Source organism: Crinia signifera, chromosome 8 (genome assembly GCF_055691185.1).
Source record: "Crinia signifera chromosome 8, ASM5569118v1, whole genome shotgun sequence".
NCBI classification, from domain to species: Eukaryota; Metazoa; Chordata; class Amphibia; order Anura; family Myobatrachidae; genus Crinia; species Crinia signifera.
In genome coordinates, this window is record NC_139224.1 from 72,639,998 (window position 1) to 72,662,776 (window position 22,779).

The 22,779-nt window shown below is 45.1% G+C and overlaps 1 protein-coding gene across 1 annotated transcript in view; it reads right to left on the bottom strand.

The window, feature by feature from the left end:
• Window positions 1-22,779, bottom strand: part of OLFML2B (olfactomedin like 2B) — a 244,089-nt gene that overhangs the window by 143,968 nt on the left and 77,342 nt on the right. Inside the window, exons 2-3 of the mRNA XM_083156672.1 lie at window positions 18,804-19,067; window positions 1,776-1,883 (exon numbers count right to left, since the gene is read on the bottom strand). Coding sequence (XP_083012798.1) covers window positions 1,776-1,883; window positions 18,804-19,067 — 372 coding nt within the window. The remainder of the gene's footprint in view (window positions 1-1,775; window positions 1,884-18,803; window positions 19,068-22,779) is intronic.

A 22,779-nucleotide genomic window follows, 5' to 3' on the forward strand; every position in this document is an offset into this window, starting at 1 on the left:
ATTGGATGGCAGAGTGCTGAAGAGATGGCAGGAGTTTGAGGACTGGGAGGTTATGAGGATCTTGAAAAATGACTGTTTAGAGAGGAAAAGGGCAGCAATATAGGATGAGAGCATAGAATTGTGCATAATTGTAAAATGGAGGAAGTTTGCTGTAGATTGTGACTTCCACCACTAATAAAAAAAAATCTTCACACACAAAGTAACAAATAATAGGAAAAAGATACCTCACAATCAGGTTACAACTATAAATGAGGCTAGAGTCTGGAGTAGTATTTTAGAAAAATCCAGAATAATTTAATTCAATGACAGGAGTGGTTCTATGGTGGTTGCAGTTTGGACTTTTATGTGACATGTATACTATTCTCCAAAGAGCAGACAGTAGGTATTTTCAGGAGTTATGGACTATCTACTGTAGGTGCACCAATAAACCTGGTCCCACTATGTAGGGTCATTTTCAGGTTTTAAAACTCACAGCATTGTAGTTCCCTGTGCATGATCGGCACATGTTCCCATTGGAAACATACTACATGTACCACAACATGATTACAACTCCCTGGGCGAGATTTAATGGGATGCGATTTTATAGAATATTCCGAAATAGTGATCCTCCGCTGTCAGTGCATCGGCGGCAGCCGGCTGACCCCACAGTCAGTGCGGGGTAAGCTGCTGCAGGTGACAGGAGAGAGACAATGCTGGAGCCTGGATATGTCAGTATAGGTGTAAAATGAATGTGTGTGTTTAATAAACTTTTACTTTTCTCAGTGTCTGTGTTTTTTTTTTCAACATTCTTTTTACAGGTGGACTACAAGTCCAAGGGGGCCCATTAATGTCCCACATGCTGGGACTTGTGACTCGCCAAGTCCCATCATGCGGGGGAGGCTTACTGGGACTTGTAGTTCACCTGTAAAAAGTAATGTTTTTTTAACATTTTTACACATACCAGCCCGGCATCCACCACCCACGGACACCGGGGACAGCCCGGGCTTCAGCCCCAGATAGGTGAAGCCTGTGGGGGACCCCTTTATTGTGGGGTCCCCACTCCCCCAGGTACCCCGTCCTGGGCTGACCAGCCACGGTGAGCATGATATGGCTGGAAGACCTTATGTAAAAAGTGTCCACTGGCTGTGGCATGACACCACGGGCTGTTGGAGACCATGGCTGGTCAGCCCAGAACAGGGTACCTGGGGGAGTGGGGACCCCACAATAAAGGGGTCCCCCCTGGCTTTCCAAAATATGGGGGACCCCAGTTTTTTTGTCCACCGTATTTTTGGAACCAGGACCGGTCCAAGATTCCCGGGCTGGTTTTGCACGCCATTTTTTTTTTACATTTTAACTTTTACGCATTTTTTAAGACAGAACCATGCAAATTCTCCTGTCAGAACCTGGTCTATTTGTTTGGTTATTTTTAGTGATGATTAGCAAAAATCACATCCCATTAAATTTGCGAATTGTATACTTTATAATGGGAAAACATCTGGTTGCGAATTGAAGTGTTACTAAAAATTGTCAGGTCAGAATGTGCGAATTTTGCGGAAAAAAGTCCTGCAAATCTCATCCTATAAAATGTGCGATTTTCAGATAAAGTGAGCTTTCAAAAGTTTTTGCCCCCCCCCCCAAAAAATCACTTCCTATTAAATGTCACCCCCTCTATGATATACATTTATAATATCACAAGTTTGTAGTCTTAAAAAAAGAAAATGTATACAAACTAACTAAGATAATTTCAAGTTTATACAATTAAATAATGTGTTATTAATTCAGAAGCAAGGTCTTACCTCTTCAAGCTTCTCAACCCGCCCAACAATTTTTGTAGTAACAGTATGCAGCTTCAGAAGATCTAGTCCATAGAAGGCCCCTTCCAGCATTTCTATAATGGTTGATAGCTGCAAGCCAAAAAGAAATAGCAATATTACAATCCTCTATAACATAACAGGCACTTATCTATGCCCAGCGTGTATGGACAGCGATGATGTTAATCATCGCTGCAGGGAAAGCCGCTCAGTGCATACACAATTAGCGGCTTTTTCTCCTGCCCGACGGAGGGGGAAGGACGGCTTCGCATAGCGCAGCAGCGCTCACCGCTCATCGCTGGGGCATACATACTGGGCGGCTTTGAGCTGAAAGCCACTCAAACTGGGTGTTTTGAGCGACTTTCAGCTCAAAGTCACCCAGTGTGTATGGGCCTTAGGTGTCCCATCAATTATCCATACCAGCATCTCAGCATGCTCCTCAAAATATTCACTTACCGTATGTATTTCTAATATGTTTATGGAAACACAGAAATAGGCAAATTTATGACATTGATTATAAGAGTTTAGTCTATTAAAAATAATACACACATTACGATAAAATCATAAAAATATTTTTTTGCTTTCATATCTCAAATTAAATTAGGCTGAACTACAAAATCATTATTATAACATTTGTGTTGTCCTAATTGTTTATTTTTGAACTAAATATGGTTTCTGCTGAATTATATTAAAAGTACCCATACAGTACATTGGGAGATCTAGCTACTCACCCGAGCAACTGCATCTGGCTCTATATCAAATTTGACCACACATGCATTTAGAGGGGCAAGTCAAAGGGGTTTATTTACTAATATGTGAGTTATTTTTAAGATGAGATTTTGCTTTGGGCAATCAGATTCTATATACAGTATTTTCTTATAGAACCTGCTAAATAAAGAATTAGTTTCTGATTGGTTGGTATGGGCAACATCCCATCTTCAGTAGAACTCCCTTCTTAGTAAATTTACCCCAGATATCCGCAGCCTTATACACAGTAAGCTGTTATGCACTCTGTGTTACTATGACACTTTTCTCTCACAGTATTAATAATCAGCTCTTTTTTGGGGTTAAGATGGACTACTCTTCACTGCCCACGTGCATCAGTGAGTAAAGCTATGTACACATATATGCAATTGTCGGGCCGTTCTTCCGTTCTGGGTCGGACAGCTGTTCAATTGTATAGGTGTGTACGCTGTCCCGTACGAGCGATAAACGGCAAAAAACTGTCTTGACCGTCCATACTCGATCGGTCGATGGTTCTTTGCTGTTTAATTTTCATACGACAGGACGGCCTCATATCGGAACAAAACTGCAGTGTGTACGCACATTCGACCGATATGCTGCCGTCCTTGCGACTATACTGCCAAAGCTGGAACGCCCATGTGGGCGTTCCATAGCTGCATGATCTCTCCTACAGCACATATAGACAGGTTATGCGTCTAAACTTTAAGAAGCCTCTTAGAGATATAGAGAGCAGCGGTTAAATGATCATTAGCCGCAGACACAAATAGAATCAATTGTGGACTCATAATAAAGATAAATATACAAAAATCTGGATATCAGTCTACATAAAAAATCCTAATAAAATCAGCCAAAAATCTGCCAATTCCCTAACAGCCTGAGACGGAGGAAGCGGCAGGGGAAGCTTAAGGTAGATTTACAGCATAAGGAAAGGCATTCAGGATCGTCCTGCCCGCATCCAATTAACCAGAGTCAGATGGCTGCACTAACATCCTAATTTATCCCTCAGCATACAGCAGGTCGCCCCGTGCCCCCTCTGATATATAGCTAAAAATGGCCCTGGGTGGAAATATTACTGTTTTACAAGCACAATTACAATTACCGATAAACCCCTCCACGGCTGATACATCATGCACCCAGCGCACTAGTCTTATCCAGCGGCACGGAGGGGGGGTTAATCTTGTTTGCAGCCAGATAACTCAGCTTTCAGAGAGATTCATTTCAATGGACCTCAAACAGCAGCAACTTCAACTTCCAAAGGGAACGACACATGCAGCGTTTGGGAACCCCAGTAAAATCCCAACTCCCAAAAGCCCAACCTGCACCAGCCCTGGAACTCTGACGCCTCACACAGTAGCTCTGCAGCTGCACGTTGCCAGACATGGTGCACATTATGTTACACATTACATTGCCACAGTGTAACATAATGTGCACCATGTCTGGCAAATTCATGTTGAGAACAGAGCACCTTTTAAACCCTAGACGGGACACAAACCCTAGACGGAACACATAGTGCTCGGGCATGAATGGCAGGCTGTAAGCGGTGGGATGGCAGAGCGGTACCCGGGCAGCTTACACTATGGTTGCCGGCATTCCTCTGTGCCCCTGCATCCGTTCTGCCTACTCCGATCCCCCGTCGCTACACCACGGTCACTGGCAGGTGCTCCACGACTATGGGAACCGGGGCAGTGGCGCTCTCACTGTGACAGGAAGTCACGACTGTATGGGCGCCTACACTATGCCGTTTACTGGGGATGCAGTTACCATCCCGGCGGTCGGGATCCCGGCATTCAGAATCCCGATGCCGGAATGCCGAAATGCCGACACATTCTCCCTCCGTGGGTGTCCACGACACCCCTGGAGGGAGAATAAATTAGTGTGCCGAGCGTAGCGAGGCACCGGGCCCGCTGCGTGGCGAGCGCAGCGAGCCCGCAAGGGGGGGCGATCCACGTCCCCCCCTTGTCGGCATTTCGGCTGTCGGGATTCCGGCGTCGGGATTCTGAACGTCGGGATCCCGACCGCCGGGATTCAATACTGAATCCGCTTACTGGGAGTAGCGGTGCCGGGTAGCAGGAAAAGTGGCGCTATGTGCGCCGCCCCCACCCATTGTCTCCATTTATCATTTATCCCTGTGACTCAGCGCTACTACTTCTTGAACATAGCGCCTCTTTTCCTGCTACCCGGCACCGCTACTCCCAGTAAGCGGCACCTTTGCTCCCTGTGCATGGCGCCACTCCTCCATATACACGGTGCTGCTGCTCCCCATACACTGCGCCACTTCTGCTCCTGTGACCCCCTTACACTGCGCCTCTCCTTCCTTGACCTGGGGCTCTTCCTCCTGTGCCTGCACTGAGTGGGGAGACGGTAGATGGTGTGCAGGGCATCCGCATAGAGGGACTATGAGCCTGTCAGTCTGGTCTCTAGATCAAGTCTAGCCACAGCGCTGGTAAGAAATTTATCGCAAGACATTGCAGCTAGTATTAATTAAACTGTAGGATCACTTGAGAGACATTAAGCATTTCCAATGTTGGGCATGTGCGCAGTAAGGACATAGTGTAAATGCTATAGATGCACTTTATTCACCATTTAGAAAGAATATGCAGGATTCTCCGTTGTTATGTACAGTATCTTTTTCAATATATTTCTGTACTTTGTATCTTTTTCAGTTCTGCTTATATCATGAATCTTTGATCTGTTTTCTGGGCTGCTTGCCAGTTATACAATGTAAAGGTGGCCATACACACGCAGATTTATCTGCAGATCTGTCTGGTTGGAACAAAAACCTGGTTATGGATGAGAGCAAATGACAGTTGACTATTTGCTTGGAAATGCTGGAAAACTGACAAACTGTCACTCATCCATAACCATGTTTTTGTTCCAACCAGCCAGATCTGAAGATAAATCTTACTAGTGTATGTGCACCTTAACTGTTTTATGGTTAGTTCTTCATTGGTTAAGCTTCTTACGGGAGTTAGCAGAGTTTTATCGGAGAGAAATATTTTCTTATTAAACAGGTAATTTGGGGCTGTATTCTGGTAGCTTCTCTCTTAAAAAGACCATGGCCCTTATTCTGATTGATGCGGACTTTACCGCGTTCTTACGGATTGCGTCTTTACGGCGTCTGCGCATGCGTAGAGAACGCAACGCGCATGTGCCACGCCTTGACTCGGTACCAGTTCGGACAAAGCCCGTCCAAAACTGGTCACCGCAATCAGTCGGGAAATAGGGGCGTATTATGGGCGTCATGCGGAATGACACATGGGCGTAGTTTCAAAGTGGGCAAAACGGGGCGGAAACATGGGCGGACACGGGGGAGTACACTTATGTTGGGGGGCGTACATTCGGAAACCACTCCGAATGCACGCGAGCAAAAAGGGCTGAAATGTGCGGTGTCCACAAGTGTACTATTGCTTTGCGGACACCACTCGTTCATGCGGTAGGCGAACGTACGCCTAATGACTACAACCATTAACACCTGAACCCAATACAATCTACTCCTTTACTCATTACTCACTAATAGGACGCTTGTCAGTGCTTTAATTGAAACCATTGCACTTCAATTGCTGTAAGGGTTAATGTGTGCAATGCATGTGTTAGGCATGCTTGTAAGGATATATTGGAATCTAATTGATTCCAATTCCAAATAAGCAGTTTTTTATGAGGATAGGTAATTGAATAAGTGGGTCATGTGATGTCTTGCAGAAGATACTTCATAGTGGGTTGTTTGGCGTAAATACTCCGCTTACGTGCGGTAGCACCGCTTGGCTCCCGGTCGGATGCGGTATTCCCGAGCATACTCTGTAATACTCTGTAATACCGTGCCGAATCGGAGTGTTTCTCCCGCACACGCATGGTTTGTATGTCGTCCGTAAACACGCCCTGTTCTTAAAGAGTGAGTCCGTCCGAATGCGGAGGACACGTGGGCGTTTCTACGGACGATGGCCGCATGCGGAAAAACACCGTGGCGTGCGGACCGCTCCGTAAGAATGCGGGAATTTCCGCACAGATCAGAATAAGGGCCCATGTGTGAAGTTATTTTGTTTCATATATTATTTCTTATTTGCATATAGGCAGTTTGATTTAAGGTGTACATGGGAATGCATTAATTCCTTCTTTAGTAATTAATCCTTTGTCTGGAATAATTTGGCATCCGTACTCAGTCATATGCAAATCCTTGTGTGTCACTCAATTATTAATTCCCTTCACTGGTGTGATATGAGTGATTATTTGTTACACAGCAGTTGTTTGAAGCTATTAATATCTGTGTCTAGCTCTGTATGGGCTTCCACAGTTTTTGTAGCATAACCCGTCTACGTAGAACTTTAGTCACCCTGCCGGCTGACAAAAACTTAGACCCTAAACACCCATATCTGACCCATATATATCATATATATATTAGTCAGCCGGCAGGGTGACTAAAGTTCTATGTAGACGGGTTATGCGTGTAAACTTTAGTCAGCCGGCAGCGCTGCTGCAGTCGCTCTCTCTGTGCCTGGATCTGGATGTGTCTGACTGGTACCAGTGCTGCAACCCCCTCTGTATCTAGTGGATCTTACTGACCGAGTCAAGGAGCAGCAGGTCCCCTGTGTGTGGCATGGTAGTGTCCCCTAGTCATGTATGTTCCAGGGATTCATACTGTAGCTGCGGGCGAAGTCGCGCGACCCGGGCTGTCCTGTCCCTCCATGCCTGTGGGTACAGTGTTGCTGGTGGGTGCGTGGTGACTATCTCCTCGCTGTATCACCAGTCAGCGGGACGGGTGCACGCTGAAGTATGCTGGTCACAGCGGCTGCGTCCTCTAGTGAGTAGAGATTTCCCGGTGCACTCCTCACTTTGGCTTACTACAGCATGGAGACAGACAGGCGCTGCGAGGTGACAGCAGGCTCCGTGCACACACAGAGGTCGACCCGCTGGATAACACTATTGGTGACAGACTGACACTATCTGCGGACAGTCAGTGAGTACTGTATTTGTGCACACCTCCATCCTCCCTGCTCTGGACCCTACTTACCAACGGAGTGCCACAGTTGCCCCACTGTTTCCCACAGGGGCTCACAGGTGTAAATACAAAAAATTACACACTCAGCAAAACTCACTGAGAGTTCTAAATCATCCCCCCGCCAATTGATGGGACTTCTATCCCGTAGCTGGGACTGACAGCAAGTTGCTGTATTATTTGTGCAAATCTTTTTGCATCCCCGGGATCAGTACTGGTAATTATTACGAATATCTTCCACACCTCTCACACGCACCCACAACCCACACAACCTAATTACTATCTCACCTGTCCCCTCCCTTCCTTTCTCCTGTGCTCTCTGGAATGCTAGATCAGTCTGCAACAAGCTCCCAACTATCCACGACCTCTTTATCTCCCACTTTTTTAATCTTCTTGCCATCTCTGAAACCTGGCTGTCCGCATCTGACACTACCTCCCCTGCTGCCCTCTCTTATGGAGGCCTCTCCTTCACACACTCGGTCAGACCGGATGGCCGCCAGGGTGGAGGAGTGGGCATCCTCCTCTCCAACAACTGCACCTTCCGCGCCATCCAACCTGAGCCCTCCCTCACATTCTCCACCTTTGAGGTACACACTATCCGCCTCTTCTACCCTATTCACCTCCTTGTGGCTGTAATCTACCGCCCCCCTGGCCCCTGCTCCCCTTTCCTTGATAACTTTGCTGCGTGGCTTCCACACTTTCTTGCCTCTGACCTCCCCTTTATTATCCTCGGTGACTTTAACATTCCTATTGACATCAATAATGCTGCCTCCTCTAATCTTCTTGACCTTACCACCTCCTTTGGACTTTCTCAATGGACCTCCACCCCCACTCATAATCTCGGACACTCCCTTGATCTAGTCTTCACCCACCATTTTAATCTCTCTGATTTCGCTAATTCTTCCTTCCCACTCTCTGACCACAATCTGCTCTCTTTCACCCTCTCACCTCCCCTCTCCCCTCATTGCCCAGACCCACAGTCACCAGACGTAACCTCGGGTCTCTTGACCCTACTGTCCTGTCTTCCCTGGAGACTTTCCTCTCTCCTCTCTCAACCATGACTTGCCCCAACCAGGCTGCCTCTTTCTATTACTCTTCTCTCACCTCTGCTCTCGACTCTGTAGCCCCCTCCACACTGTCCCCCTTTGACGCTCTAAACCACAACCCTGGCACAACAAAATAACACGATTCTTGCAAAAATGTGCACGCTCTGCTGAACGCCTCTGGAGGAAATCTCACTCTCTGGAAGACTTCCTCCATTTCAAGTTTATTCTCTCCTCCTACAGCGCTGCTCTCTCCTATACCAAACAAATTTTTTTCAAATCTCTCATCTCTTCCCATTCCTCCAATCCCCGACGTCTCTTTGAAACTTTGAACACTCTACTTCGCCCTGCACCACTTCTCCTCCCTTCATCCCTCACTGCCACTGACTTTGCCTCCTTCTTCCTCTCTAAAATTGAGGTAATCCGAACTGATATCTTTTCCCATACCCCCTCTGCTGCCCACCCACCCCAATCATCCTCCCCTCCCAACTACCCCACTCTGTCATCCTTCTGCCCTACTACAGCTGAGGAAGTCCACTCCATCATCTCATCCTCTCCCCCCTCTACCTGTCCCTTGGACCCTCTCCCCTCCCGTCTCCTCAGTTCCCTCTCCCCCACTGGCTGCTCCCACCTTGCTAACCTCTTTAACCTATCTCTTTCTACTGGCATCTTTCCCTCACCCTTCAAACACGCTCTGGTCTCGCCTATTCTTAAAAAACAAAACCTGGACCCTTTATCTCCCACAAGCTACCGCCCTATCTCTCTTCTCCCATTTGCCTCTAAAATACTAGAACGGCTGGTTTACAGGCGTCTCACCAGCTACCTGTCTGACCATTCCATCCTAGATCGCCTTCAATCTGGCTTTCGCCCACTTCATTCCACTGAGACTGCCCTAGTGAAAGTCACCAATGACCTGCTGTCAGCCAAATCCAAGGGTCACTTCTCCCTGCTTATCCTTTTGGTCCTATCTGCTGCCTTTGACACTGTGGATCACCCTCTCCTCCTCCACACACTCCAAAACATTGGCCTCTCTGGCACAGTCTTCAACTGGTTTTCAACTTACCTCTTCAATCGTTCCTTCTCAGTCTCTGCCTCTGGCTCTACCTCACCACCTTCTATCCTTCCTGTCGGGGTCCCTCAGGGTTCCGTCCTTGGCCCCATTCTGTTCTCTCTGTACACCTCCTCTCTGGGTGCACTCATTAACTCCTTTGGCTTCCAATATCACCTCTATGCAGATGACACCCAAATCTACCTCTCCTCTCCTGATCTGTCCCCCACTGTTTTCTCTCAAGTTTCCAACTGCCTCTCTGCCATCTCTACCTGGATGTCTGAGCGATTTCTGAAGCTGAATATGGACAAAACCGAACTTATTATCTTTCCCCCACCCAGAACTATGCCCCCTACTAATATCTCTATCACTGTTAACAACACCATCATCTCCCCTGTTCCCCAACTCCGCTGCCTGGGTGTCACTCTTGACTCCTCCCTCTCCTTTGCACCTCACATCCAAGCCCTGGCCCATTCTTGCCAGTTTCAGTTACTCAACATTGCTCGCATCAGGCCCTTTCTCTCACAGAGTGCAACTAAGCTGATCATCCACTCATTGGTCATCTTACGGCTTGACTACTGTAATGCTCTTCTCACCAGCCTCGCTCAATCCCAACTAGCTCCTCTCCAATCTGTCCTCAATGCTGCAGCCAGGCTTATCTTCCTTTCCCGCCGCTCTAATTCTGCTACTCCCCTTCAACAAAATCTGCACTGGCTTCCATTCCCCTACAGAATCCTCTTCAAACACCTCACACTCACATACAGGGCCATCTCTAATTCCATTGCTCCATATATCTCTAACCTCATCTCCATTCATACACCCTCCCGCCCTCTACGGTCAGTTGACGACTGTCGTCTCTCCTCCTCCCTGATCACTGCTTCCCATGCTAGAGTACAGGACTTTGCCCGTGCTGCACCCCTTCAGTGGAACGCACTCCCTCGCTCCATTAGACTCTCCCCGACCTTGCAAAGCTTCAAACTGGCACTGAAAACTCACCTATTCATCAAAGCGTACCCTTCCACTGCATAAACCAGCTGGTTCTCCGACCCCTTGCCTGTTTACATCCTGCTATCTAACCACCACCCCCTCGCTTGCACCTCTTGTAATCTGTCTGTCTCCCCTTCCTACTAGATTGTAAGCTCCTCCGAGTAGGGCCCTCTTCCCTCCTGTTGTCAAAGCCCACTTCTCTTCACATTTCACTCACAGCTCTCCTTTACTCCAACACTCAGTGACCATCTTCGTCTGCATACTCATCTCCATCATTGGCCTCAAGCCTCTAGTTGTATGTTGATTGAGTCCTCACTACTTACATTTAAGCTGTAAGGTGTATTGAACTGTGGTGCTCTTTATTTGTACTGTATTTTTGTTATTTATTCAATGTTATGCCAAGTTTTGTCTCCCTGTATTGTTCCTTTGTACGGCGCTGCAAAACACTTGTGGCGCCTTATAAATAAAATTATAATAATAATAATAATAATATCTAAATTCAAGCGCTTAATGTTGTTATTGTGATTTATAATTAAGTTGTTATTAAATTGTATTTTTGTGTGTACATACGGCGCCTAGTGGTTCTTTTTTCTGTTCATGAAAGGGAACAAGCAGCCAACCAAAATCAAGCCCCAAAGGTAGTAAGCAGCATCTTCATAGAAGAAGGCAAAAAGAAGCCGAAATGCATCAGAGGGATAATTACATCATATCACTAAACCATGCAACACTTTGTCCCACAAAGCGAAGATGGAACAACCACCCCAGGAGCTCCAGAACATATACAGCCAGCGTGTGCACACGCTGAACAGAATCCGGAGAAGAGCAGCACTGAACCCCAAACATCACCAATGGAGGTGAGTATGGGAAGTGGAAAATGGGACCTGTGCCAGGGGACCTGTAAGGAGGTGAGCGATCACCGTTTTGGGCTTGAGGAGAGCTCGAAGTGGTGGTCTGCAAACCCCTGTTAGTTGGAGAGCGGTGCATCATGGTCACTGCAGCATGGGGAGCTGTGTCACACACACACGACTCCCGGTGTGAGCGGACCAGAGGTGCGGCTCACAAGTCCAGGACCCACAGAGCTGGGATACCGCCATTACTCTGTCCCAGAAAACACAGACCCACAAAAAAAGTGACTTGCAGTTGAAGTGCAGCTGCTAGTCACAAGAAATGCACAAAAAATAGATTCAGTGCGCAGGTATAAAAATATTCCCTTTTATACTGTACAATCAGACTGCTTATCGGCAGCAAGAATCTATATATGGGATTAACTGACTTTAGAAACAACAGGCTAGAGAGAGCAAATGAAGCTTTTCTCCCCTTACTAGGGGATAACCCACCACCCCGCCTAAACACTTTCTGTGATACATTCCTTAAACTAGAGAAATTAATCTCAAAAGAGACAAGACTGTGGTGGGAGACGCAGACATTAAAACTATATGAACAAAACAACATTCTACCAAAAGGACTACAAGTAAAAAAAGCACCAACACATGACTTAAATGACACATGCTTTATGGACAAATAGAACAATATACTAAAGGATTGCTCATTTGAAATGATGAAACTAATTATTGACAATAATGCAAACAAATTAGACACCATTGAGAAAGAGATAGACAAACTAGACAAAGAACTCGAACCTTTCAAAGAAGAGAAATAATTCATTACACTATCAGATCTAACCAAGGATAGACTACTGCACAGGGAAAAACAACTCATTGATAAAAAAATAAAAAAATACTTATAGACAAATTTGGAGTAAAACCACTAAAACTGAAAAACACCAAAAATAGAAAAACAATAACCCCCGCCCACACCAACAAACAAAACAAACCACTAAGGAGTCCGGTATACAAACGATTAAATTTGACATACCAACAGTATATGACTAAAATACATACAAAACCCACAAATTCAAACACAGCTGGGAACAGCACACAAGAAAGCTTGAACTCCACCTTATCAGACATCTCTTTTTCCGTACATGAAATAGAAGAAGACACTTCAGGAGAGGAATTTCACTGAGGAGAGCCTCCTGGGCGACATAAGTTTACCAAGTAGCCCAATCACACATAATACCCAATTAGAAGCAGAAGACACTGAAACATGTGCCACCCCAGAACCAACCCTTTTTTTAGACGTACGCCACACCAGACACACCAAGAACAAAACAGAAATACAAAAACCAACACAAGAAAACAAGAAGAGGTTTCAGGGGAGGGGAAAACAAGAAAGACAATAAGAAAAACCAAGAAAACAGGGAGATAGGCAAAGGAATATTCAATTTGAGCAACCACGAATTGACAAAGGATCATCTAAAAATTCTGGACAAAGGCTTAAAATTTGCCCCCACAAATAAGATTGACAAATTTCAAACCTACCTAGACCTGCATAAGTTTGCCAGAAAATTAACACTAAAGAAATATTTCAGCAACATTACACCAGCAGAAGTTAGGAATGACACAAAATTATCCAAATACAAACACACAGAATTAAAACCAGCATTCCATTTCTACCCCAGCCACATGAAGGGCCCACAAATAGATGCCTTCATAAAAATGGTAGAGCGCGACATTGATGGCATTGCACATAAACCAACAGAAAGGAACATTACTAACAAAGAAGAAAGGGCACTATGGGCCTTATTTTGGTTCATTCTTTCTGACAAAATCCTTCTTAGATGGACAAAACCATGTGCACTGCAGGGGGGGGGCAGATGTAACATGTGCAGAGAGAATTAGATTTGGGTGAGTAATTTTGTTTCTGTGCAGGGAAAATACTGACTGTTTTATTTTTACACTGCAATATAGATCTCACTTTGAAGTAAAACCCCACCCAAATCTAATTCTCTCTGCACATGTTACATCTGCCCCACCTGCAGTGCACATGGTTTTGCCCATCTAAGAAGGATTTTGTCAGAAAGAATGAACCAAAATAAGGCCCTATGAGACCTACAGAACAACAAACAAATATTTGTGAAACCAGCAGACAAGGGAGGGGGTAATTATCCTCAACAAACAAGACTACCTAGAGGAAGAACATCACATTCTCAATGACGAAACAACATATATAAAACTTAAAAGCGACCCCACATCCAAATTTAAATCAGAACTAGAACAACATTTAAGAAGAGGCAACGAGATAGGAATTATAAATCCACAAGAACACAAATTCATCCAAATCCAAAACCCCGTTATACCTGTATTCTACTATTTACCTAAATTCCACAAGAACCCCACCAAACCACCAGGCAGACCGATCATATCTGGAATAAATTCACTAACATCAAATCTTGCCCACTACATTGACACCTTTCTACAACCCTACGTACAACAACAAAAATCATACATACGAGACACAACACACATACTGAACCACCTACAGAACCAAACATGGGAAAATGACTTCTGGCTAGTTACAACGGATGTCACCTCACTATACAGTATAATAGATCACGAACAAGGCACAGACAGTATCAAGTATCATCTAGACCAGGACACCACAATCCCACCCGAACAGACCAAATTCATCTTAGACAGTATTACCTTCATTTTAAAACATAACTATGGCCCTTATTCTGATCGGTGTGGATATTCCCGCTTGCGTACGGGCCGCCGATGTTTATCGTCTGCGCATGTGCAGAGGTCACTCTGCGCATGTGCAGGCGATTTCGCCGCATGGATTCTTTATACGCCGCACAGGGGGCGTAGAGGGGCGTGAGGGGCTACTTATCCTCATTACCCTATGCATACGCCCCGCGTTTCATGGGCGTTCCCATGCAAACGCGGGGCGTATGCATGGTAATGAGGCCGTGACGCGTGGGTACGGGGCGGGCATCTGACATCGCCGGATGTCAGCTGCCCGCCCCCATACAAGATTTCACACGGACAAGTGTCCGTGTGGTCTTGTGTTGCGGGACCTGGTGGAGCGTGCGGCCCTGCATTCGATGTTCGGCGACCATCGAATGCAGGGGCTGCTCCCAAGACGGAGGAGGCGTATCCCCGTCCAATTTCATGCGGATCGCCACATATCCGCGTACGGACGGGAGGTGGCGATCCGTATGGAAGGCGGGGATTCGCCTGCACGGTCGCGGCCGCATATTCTGATTGGGCCGCACCGATCAGAATAAGGCCCTATGTTTGGTTTGAAGACCAATATTACATTCAAATGACAGGGACAGCAATGGGCACGAGATTTGCCCCTGGGTACGCTAATTTATTCATGAGCTGGTGGGAGGACCAGTATATATGGGTGGAGGGCGGACCGGGGGCAAATCTTGTGCTATGGAAAAGATTCATAGACGACATCCTGTTCATCTGGAGAGGAGACGAGACATCCTTACAGAAGTTTCTGGGGTACATAAGCAACAACAATAACAATCTGATATTCACTAATAAATACAGCAAAAAAGAAGTAGAATTCTTATATCTCAGGATTTTCATTGAGAACGGAAGAATACACACAAACACTTTCAAAAAATCAGTTGATGTCAACAGCTTTATATTATCCATAAATTGGCATCATCCCAACTGGTTAAAATCAATTCCAAAAAGTAAATTCATCAGATTAAAGCGCAACTGCACCAAAAACACAGACATTATAGAACAAAGTAATGACATGATATCACAGTTCAAAGAAATATAAATTAACCGAATTAGAAACAGCACGTAAAGAGATAGAGGGAGTAGAGAGAACTGATCTCCTAAAATACAAAGAAAAGATTAGTGAAATATATAAAGAAGTACCGATCATCACACTATACTCAAAGGAATCAAAACAACTACACAACATACTGAAAAGACACTGGCCATTACTACTACAAGATGAGACACTTTCAGACATCCTCCCAAACAGACCAAGAATAGTGTCCTGAAAAGCCTGTGACATAAAACAGAAATGAATAAACAATCACATTCCCCCCAAAAGACAAATTCAGTCAACCATTAATAAAAAAACGAATCCAACAAAGGATTTTACTATTGTGGGACATGTGTAGGCTGCACAAACCAAAAACAAAAAACGACCCAACCAGTAACAACTTACAAATCCTCATCAACCCAAGACATATACAAGATAAAAAACAGAATCACCTGCAACAGTAAAGGGGTAATATACCTGCTAGAATGTGGCTGTAGTAAACAGTATGTGGGACGCACAACGAGACCCCTAAAAACAAGAATATATGAGCACATTCGAAATATAAATAAAAAGAATGAGGAACACAATCTACCTAAGCATTTCTATGATCATCATAATGGTGATCCAGGCTCATTAACATTTATAGGTATTGTAGAAGTCAAAAACAACTGGAGGGGAGGAGACTTCATACATAAGATCAACAAACTTGAACTCAAATACATGTACGAGCTAAAAACATTGAAACCGCGGGGACTAAACTAAGACAACGAGGTGAAAGCTATAATCGGGAAAAAATGAATAGTACATATGCACCAGAGTAGAAGACACATGTAGCAACATTGTCAGCAGACTGGAACTTACCCATTTAAAACAATAAGGACATATGAGACCTTAGGTAACTAATCCCCATGACCATAAAAAAGCAACAACAGAATGCAAGATAGAAAGAATGCTTTCAATGTCACCATGCTTAATAAATAAATGAATATAATTCCCAAATATAACTAGACCAGAAATTGCATTAACTATGTATAAAGCACATCAACACAAATAGCAACAGTTTAGAAGTGCTTTCCATCACAGAATACAATGTCACCATGCTACTAAAACAATGACAGATGCATCAAGTGAAACAGCGCAGGAGCAAAACAGTAACAGACTGATTTACAATGGCAAGCTCTGAGGACCAATCAGAGACACCACACTAAGAACCAATCAAAACTGAGAGGACGAAATTGGAGGGATATTTAAACTGAGAGACTCGCATAACAATCCATCTCCCTAGAAGAAGGCATAACAGCCGAAACGCGTTGGAGGGTCCAGACCATTATCACCAACACTTCCAGTAAACCAGAGAACCAGTACCTGTGAAAACCCCACAACAAGGAGAGCGGCGGGTGCACACGCCGCTACAACCAGAAGCCGGAGAGAGACTGACACGGAGCAGGTGTAACGGCAGTGGTGAGTACCAGCACGAGGAGGAGCAAGGTGAGCCAGTAGGGTCCTGTAACGAGGCAAGCGGTCACCGCAAAGGACAGCAAGGCATCCTGAAGCGGTGAGCTGCGACACCTCATACAGACAGGGAGCTGCGTCTGTGGTTACTGGAGCCCGGTCAGCCGTTCTTCTGCACGGAGCTGCCGGTGCTGAACAGGACGCAGATGTAGCACCCAGAGTCCGGGACCCGGGGTTCCCCAGCCACCTCAAGCAGAAAAAAACACACCCGAACACGAAGCACTGCGCGCACAGGTATCGACATTCTTTTTCAGGACAAATAACCCACAAGGATTACAAATAGCGGGATGCCGCTTCACTATTGCACACCGCAAGAATATAGGAATCCATTGAGAAACTACGACATTATTGCGTACACAACATCCAATCTGAGTGTACACACCATACAATATATGGGACGTGCAATTCATGCCATGATAGATTTTTTCTAATATTTTTTCTACTTGTTCTATACATTTTTCCATTGTTTTGTGTATTTCAGGCACAGTATTCATGCATTATTTTGTTTGTCATTAGTATTTTAAGTTAAAATTGACCTTGAAGGAATCTACTATTCTAGCCACCAATGACTAGACAGTTTATTGAAAAGGCCAATTTTCTTGTGTGTGTACAGATAAGTGTGTAAATAAACAACACTTTATTTTGTCAAACCACTTGTAGAATTTCAGTGACATAGCGTGGCACAACAACCCACTTCTCTATCTTGCAACAATAAACGGACCCAGTCTTCCGTTGAAGTGCAGCTGCTAGTCACAAGAAACGCACAAAAAATTCAGTGCGTAGGTATAAAAATATCATGTGGCAAAAAATTGGCAATAATTCGGCATGGTGAAAAAACCACTAATTTGCCGCAGATCCTAGTGTTATGTCAAATTCATGGGCGTTTTCCTCCAAGTTTGGGTCTGTTTTCACCTATGCAGATTGGACAGAAAAAAAACAAAATGGTATTTGAGTAAATGTACCCAAAACCATCGAAAACGCCAGTGATTGAATACTGATTGACAAATTATTGTAGTTTTTTTTCATCTGGTGAAAAAAAATGGAAGTGATTTTATACCCCCTTATGCCACATCCATATTATAAATACTAGACCACACATACAGGTTTTTGTTTTTATCACATCCATTCTTACATTGCAATGAGTCGGGCCACTTGCTGAAAGTAGCCAGCCAGCCCCGGTAGCTACAGTAGGTTTCTAAAACTACGATTAAAAGAAATGATAGGCCCCACATGTTTAACGTTATTACAGAACTCGGGTCGTGTTTCCTCTTATTTAATAAAAGTCGGTCTCAAAGTCGGTCCTCAGGACCCCACATAGTGCATATTGTGCAGGTCTCCTCACAGAATCAAATTAAATAATTAGCTCCATCTGTGGATCTTTTTATAATGTGTCAGTCAGTAATGAGTGCACCTGTCGGGTGACATGGAAAATGTGAACTGTGTGGAGTCCTGAGGGACGAGTTTGGGAACCACTGCAGTTTATTTCATTTATTTTTTTCTTAACATCAACCTTTGGAGGCTTTACTGTTGGAATCACTTGCAAGTGAATCTGCTTGTTTGATACCTGGTATTGGGGCACTGATGTGAAATTGTAACCATTAATGTCTTGAAGTGGCTATAACACGTGATAAAGAGCAACAGTTAATATACAGCATACTTGCCTACTTTTTCAGTCTCCTCTCCACATTTCTCTTGGCAGAAACTCTACAGCACATCCAGGGGTGGTGGGGGCCTTGATGTCTTTAAGCCCTGTCCCCATTACATTAAACACCGTGCTTCATGGCTCCTTGGGGAGGGGCTAAATGGTGCAATTTAAACCCCTCCCCCTCCCTGAAGAGCCGTGAATGATGGTATTTTACTGGCAGAGAAGTGGGCTGCAGGGGGTTTATGTGGCTGGGCAGGAATTCGGGAGGCTTGCCCAACCTTCCGGGGTGCCTGGAGGGGGACCCAATTTTCGGGACCCTCCCGCAATTCTGGAAGGGTAGGCAAGTATGATATACAGTCCCAACAGATAAAATGTATAATCTGTATGATATATAAAAAACAAATACCTTAAAGCCATTCTTCTCTGTTTCTTTAAGTTTCTTCAGCCGAAAATCTCCCTCACAAGGATTTAGGGCAGATGGTGGTGCAACACAGGCACACTTACAGTCTGGGCCTGATGTTATGGTCTCCACTGTATAGAAGTCCTCTGGTTGTGAATGGTCATTGTTAATTCTTTGACATGAGTCTCTATTCAGTGGCTTCACAACACACTTACACTTACAGTTAGTTCCCTCTGATATGGCTTTCACCTTGTCGTAGTCACCCAGCAACTGTGAGACAAAAAGTAGAAGTATAAAAGACGATTCTGAAACATGTATATACGGATCAAGCTAAAATCAACAAGAAGAGATGATTCATATTAAACTGGGTTTTACATATATGAAAATGATACCTTCCACCAATTACAATATGGAAATGTTATGCAAATGCTATTTCTGTGAATCTAGATATTAGAAGTGACCTCATGTCAAATTAAAAGGTAATATTCTACTAGGTAATAGAAGCACCATTCTTAAGGCCTGATAGGCAGGGTAAAGCAGGGTTGCCTACCCTACTTGAATGGTCAGAAGCCTCAAGAACATCAGGTCCCCCTTCCGGCCCCCCAGAAAGGTGGGCACCCCCGGAATGTCCCTGGCCGCAAAGGTAAATTACAGCGATTCACAGCTTTTCGGGGAGGGGACGGGGCTAAAGATATCAACTCTGTAATTTATGCTTCATAATGTCTACATCGGGCCCCGCCACCTGAAGAGATGCTGACAGACTCTTCTCCAGGCTTCTCCCAAGAGGAGACACTTTAAAAGTAGGCAACCCTGAAGTAAAGTTTATGACTAATCAAAAACAAATGTGATACATGCAGAACAGTTGAGTTTGCTTCCTATAATCTGAACGGAATGGGATCATTCGTCAGACTGCATTTAGGTCTACAAGCATTAGGTCTACACCATTAGGTCGACTTGCATTTAGGTCGACCTGACTGAAGGTCGACATGGTCATTAGGTCGAAAACCAGTGAAAAATTCAACACGGTTTTATTTATTTTTATTTATTTTTTTACAAGCGTCGACACAGTCAACATAGCACCGCGTCCCCTCACATGGCTCGCTGCGCTTGCCATGCTTCGGACGTGGTGCCTCGCTACGCTCAGCACACTATTTTATTCTCCCACCACACCCTAGTGGATGGTAGGGCATGAAATACCACCTGTCGGCACGTCGACTCATAAACAGTGAAATGACCCCATGTCGACATTTTGCCTGTCGACCTTCCCCATGTCAACCTAATGACCCTGTCGACCTTATAAAAGTCGACCTAATGACCCTGTCGACCGAAGTCATGTCGATCGAAGTCATGTCGACCTAAATGCATGTCTACCTAAATGCAGGTCGACCTTGTGGTGTAGACCTAATGCTTGTAGACCTAAATGCTGTAGACAATATGACCGTATCCCATCTGAACAATCTCACATGGCTGGTAGTGAATTTTAGTAGCCTACAAACTGTATCATATTATTAGAACGTGAGTAAAGCAGGGTTGCCGACTTTATAATTCTCCTCTCCGGGAGAAGCCCGAGAGGAGAGTTCCAGCAGCCGCTCAAGGGGCGGGGCTTAAGTGTGCCATCACTAAGCCCCGTCCCTATGATGACAAACTGCCGAATTCATGGATCTCCGTGGAGGGGCGGGGCTAAAATGACACGATTGTGTCATTTTATCTCCGCCCCCTCCTCTGAGACCCGAGGATTGCGGCATTTTAATGCTGCAATCCGGGGCGCAGGGGGGGTCCCCCCTGAATCCGGGAGGGTTGCCCACCCTTCCGGGGGGGCGGGAGGGGGGTCCCGATTTTCGGGAGACTCCCGGCCATTCCGGGAGAGTCGGCAACCCTGGAGTAAAGCCCCATGCACACTAGGGATATTGTGAACAATAACACTCAGAAAGGGCTTTTGGGGATACCTTTATGGGTTTTTATTTAGACATGAGGCTATGGATGCAAGCTATCCTTACATGTTGGATGCTGTTCTGTGTATTGTATATGGGAATATACTGTATGTAGTACCCACTTTGTTTCTGAGTAAATATAAATATTCTTAAAAATATATTTTTAGCTCTAAAATTAGGTCTTTCTCCATGTCTGTTTCTAGACTGATAAACAAGTAGAGAACATCATGCATATTAACAAGGTTGAGTTTTATACTTTCCTGTTTTCTTTGGTATATGGCCAGCAATCAGAATACATTATAGTGGAAAGTTTTTAATCCATCTGACACAACTTTAAATAGATGCATAGAGTGAAATATTCCAAAAGCATGAAACAGTTGTCTGTTGGCTTATTATACAATATGTACTTGAAGACGCACATCGCTGCCATTTGCTTTTTGCTGTGTTTAGATGGCATGTCCACCTACTGTAATTCAGCATGAATCACTAATTAGAGAATTCACAATCCGTTCAAATATCGTACGACTCTGCGTGCGCTGGATTTGCACTGACCATGCTCAACCACAAATAGGAAAATATCTATTTGCATAGCAGCAGAGGAGGAACTACCGGTGCATTGCAATGAAAGGACCCACAGCCGTGGACATTACTAGTACAAATAATTTATTAGTAATAGTAATGTCCATGGCTGTAGGCCCTTTCATTGCTGGGGGCCGTGGTTCCGCCAGCCCAGCTGCGGCTCCAGTTGTGTAAAGTACAGCGAGCAAGGACTGTGCTGCTTAACCAGCGGGCAGCCATGTAGATAGAATTTTAAAATCCGCTAACCAATGGGAACTCACAGACCGGTAGTTAATCAGGAGAAGCTGCAGTGACTGCTCCTGATTGGCTGATAGGTTGTAAGCACAGGCACTTTCTCTGGCTAAGTGGTGTGATCCTCGCTGTGCTTTATGCACAGTGTAGGGGAGGTGGCTACATGGGGGTTCACCCATAGTAGATTTACTGCTAGCTGATAGCCTAAGACCCGGCGGTAGGCAGAGGGGGCCCGACGACAGTTTCAGCTGCTGAGGAAGATTGTGTAGCAGGCTGCATATCTCTTTATCACCACTGCACGTATCATTTCCTGGTTCCCACCTGCTGCCTGGCGGTAACCAAGCTGGCCAGGATGCTCCGGGGACTCCAGAAACTCAGATGATTAGTGGTACAAGCGGCAATAGATCATATAATGTGCAGCACCTGACCAGGGGAGCTGGCCAGTTTTCCTGTTGTCTCCCTCCCCCTCTGCACCAAGTATGCAGAAGAGGAAGAGGACTGGAGGAGCTACTCAGCAGCCCTGGAGCCATCAGAGGAGGATTAGAAGCTGGGCATTGCCTCCATCGTGCCTGGTGAAGATCACCATCCTCCGTCTGTGTGGGTAAGTGGTAATCCCAGGCAGCCTCACTTGACCTTGTGGTGAAGGTCTCCTCATACTGTGGGGGGAGGCTTTGGGGTGGGGCCCCAAAGCATATTGTTGCACCTGGGCCCACCACACACTAGTTCTGCCTCTGCATAGCAGTCGCATAGAAGTTACAGTTTGATTGCCAGCATTTAGGGAAGGAAACAGGGTTTTCTGGTTGTGTTTGTGAAAATGCAAGCGTGCCCAGGCGTTTTTCAGGTGAGTTTTTTTACATCAGCTATGACCACTCCCAGACAATTTCTTGCAGATTAGTGGAAGCGATAGACCTGTGCAGATGGATAAAATTGTCCAAAATTGTCCAATATTTTGCAAGAGGCGGTTATTCTTTCTGTCTGGGTGGTGAGTTTTGATCGCAAGCAACTGCTTTTTCCTCTATTAGGAAAGTATTCAGTGGGGGGCCACTTAATACTTCCAGCAGATATATGAGGGCCGCTCTCCAGAAATAGGGGGTGTGGACACTCAAAAGGGGATGTGTCTTTGAATGTATTGTAGCACACCATATACCCCTTTTACACATTATGCAATACAATAGTATTGTTATTATAATTTTATTTGGTACTTATTTCCTAGCACGGCGCCCGTCGCAGGTGATCGCATA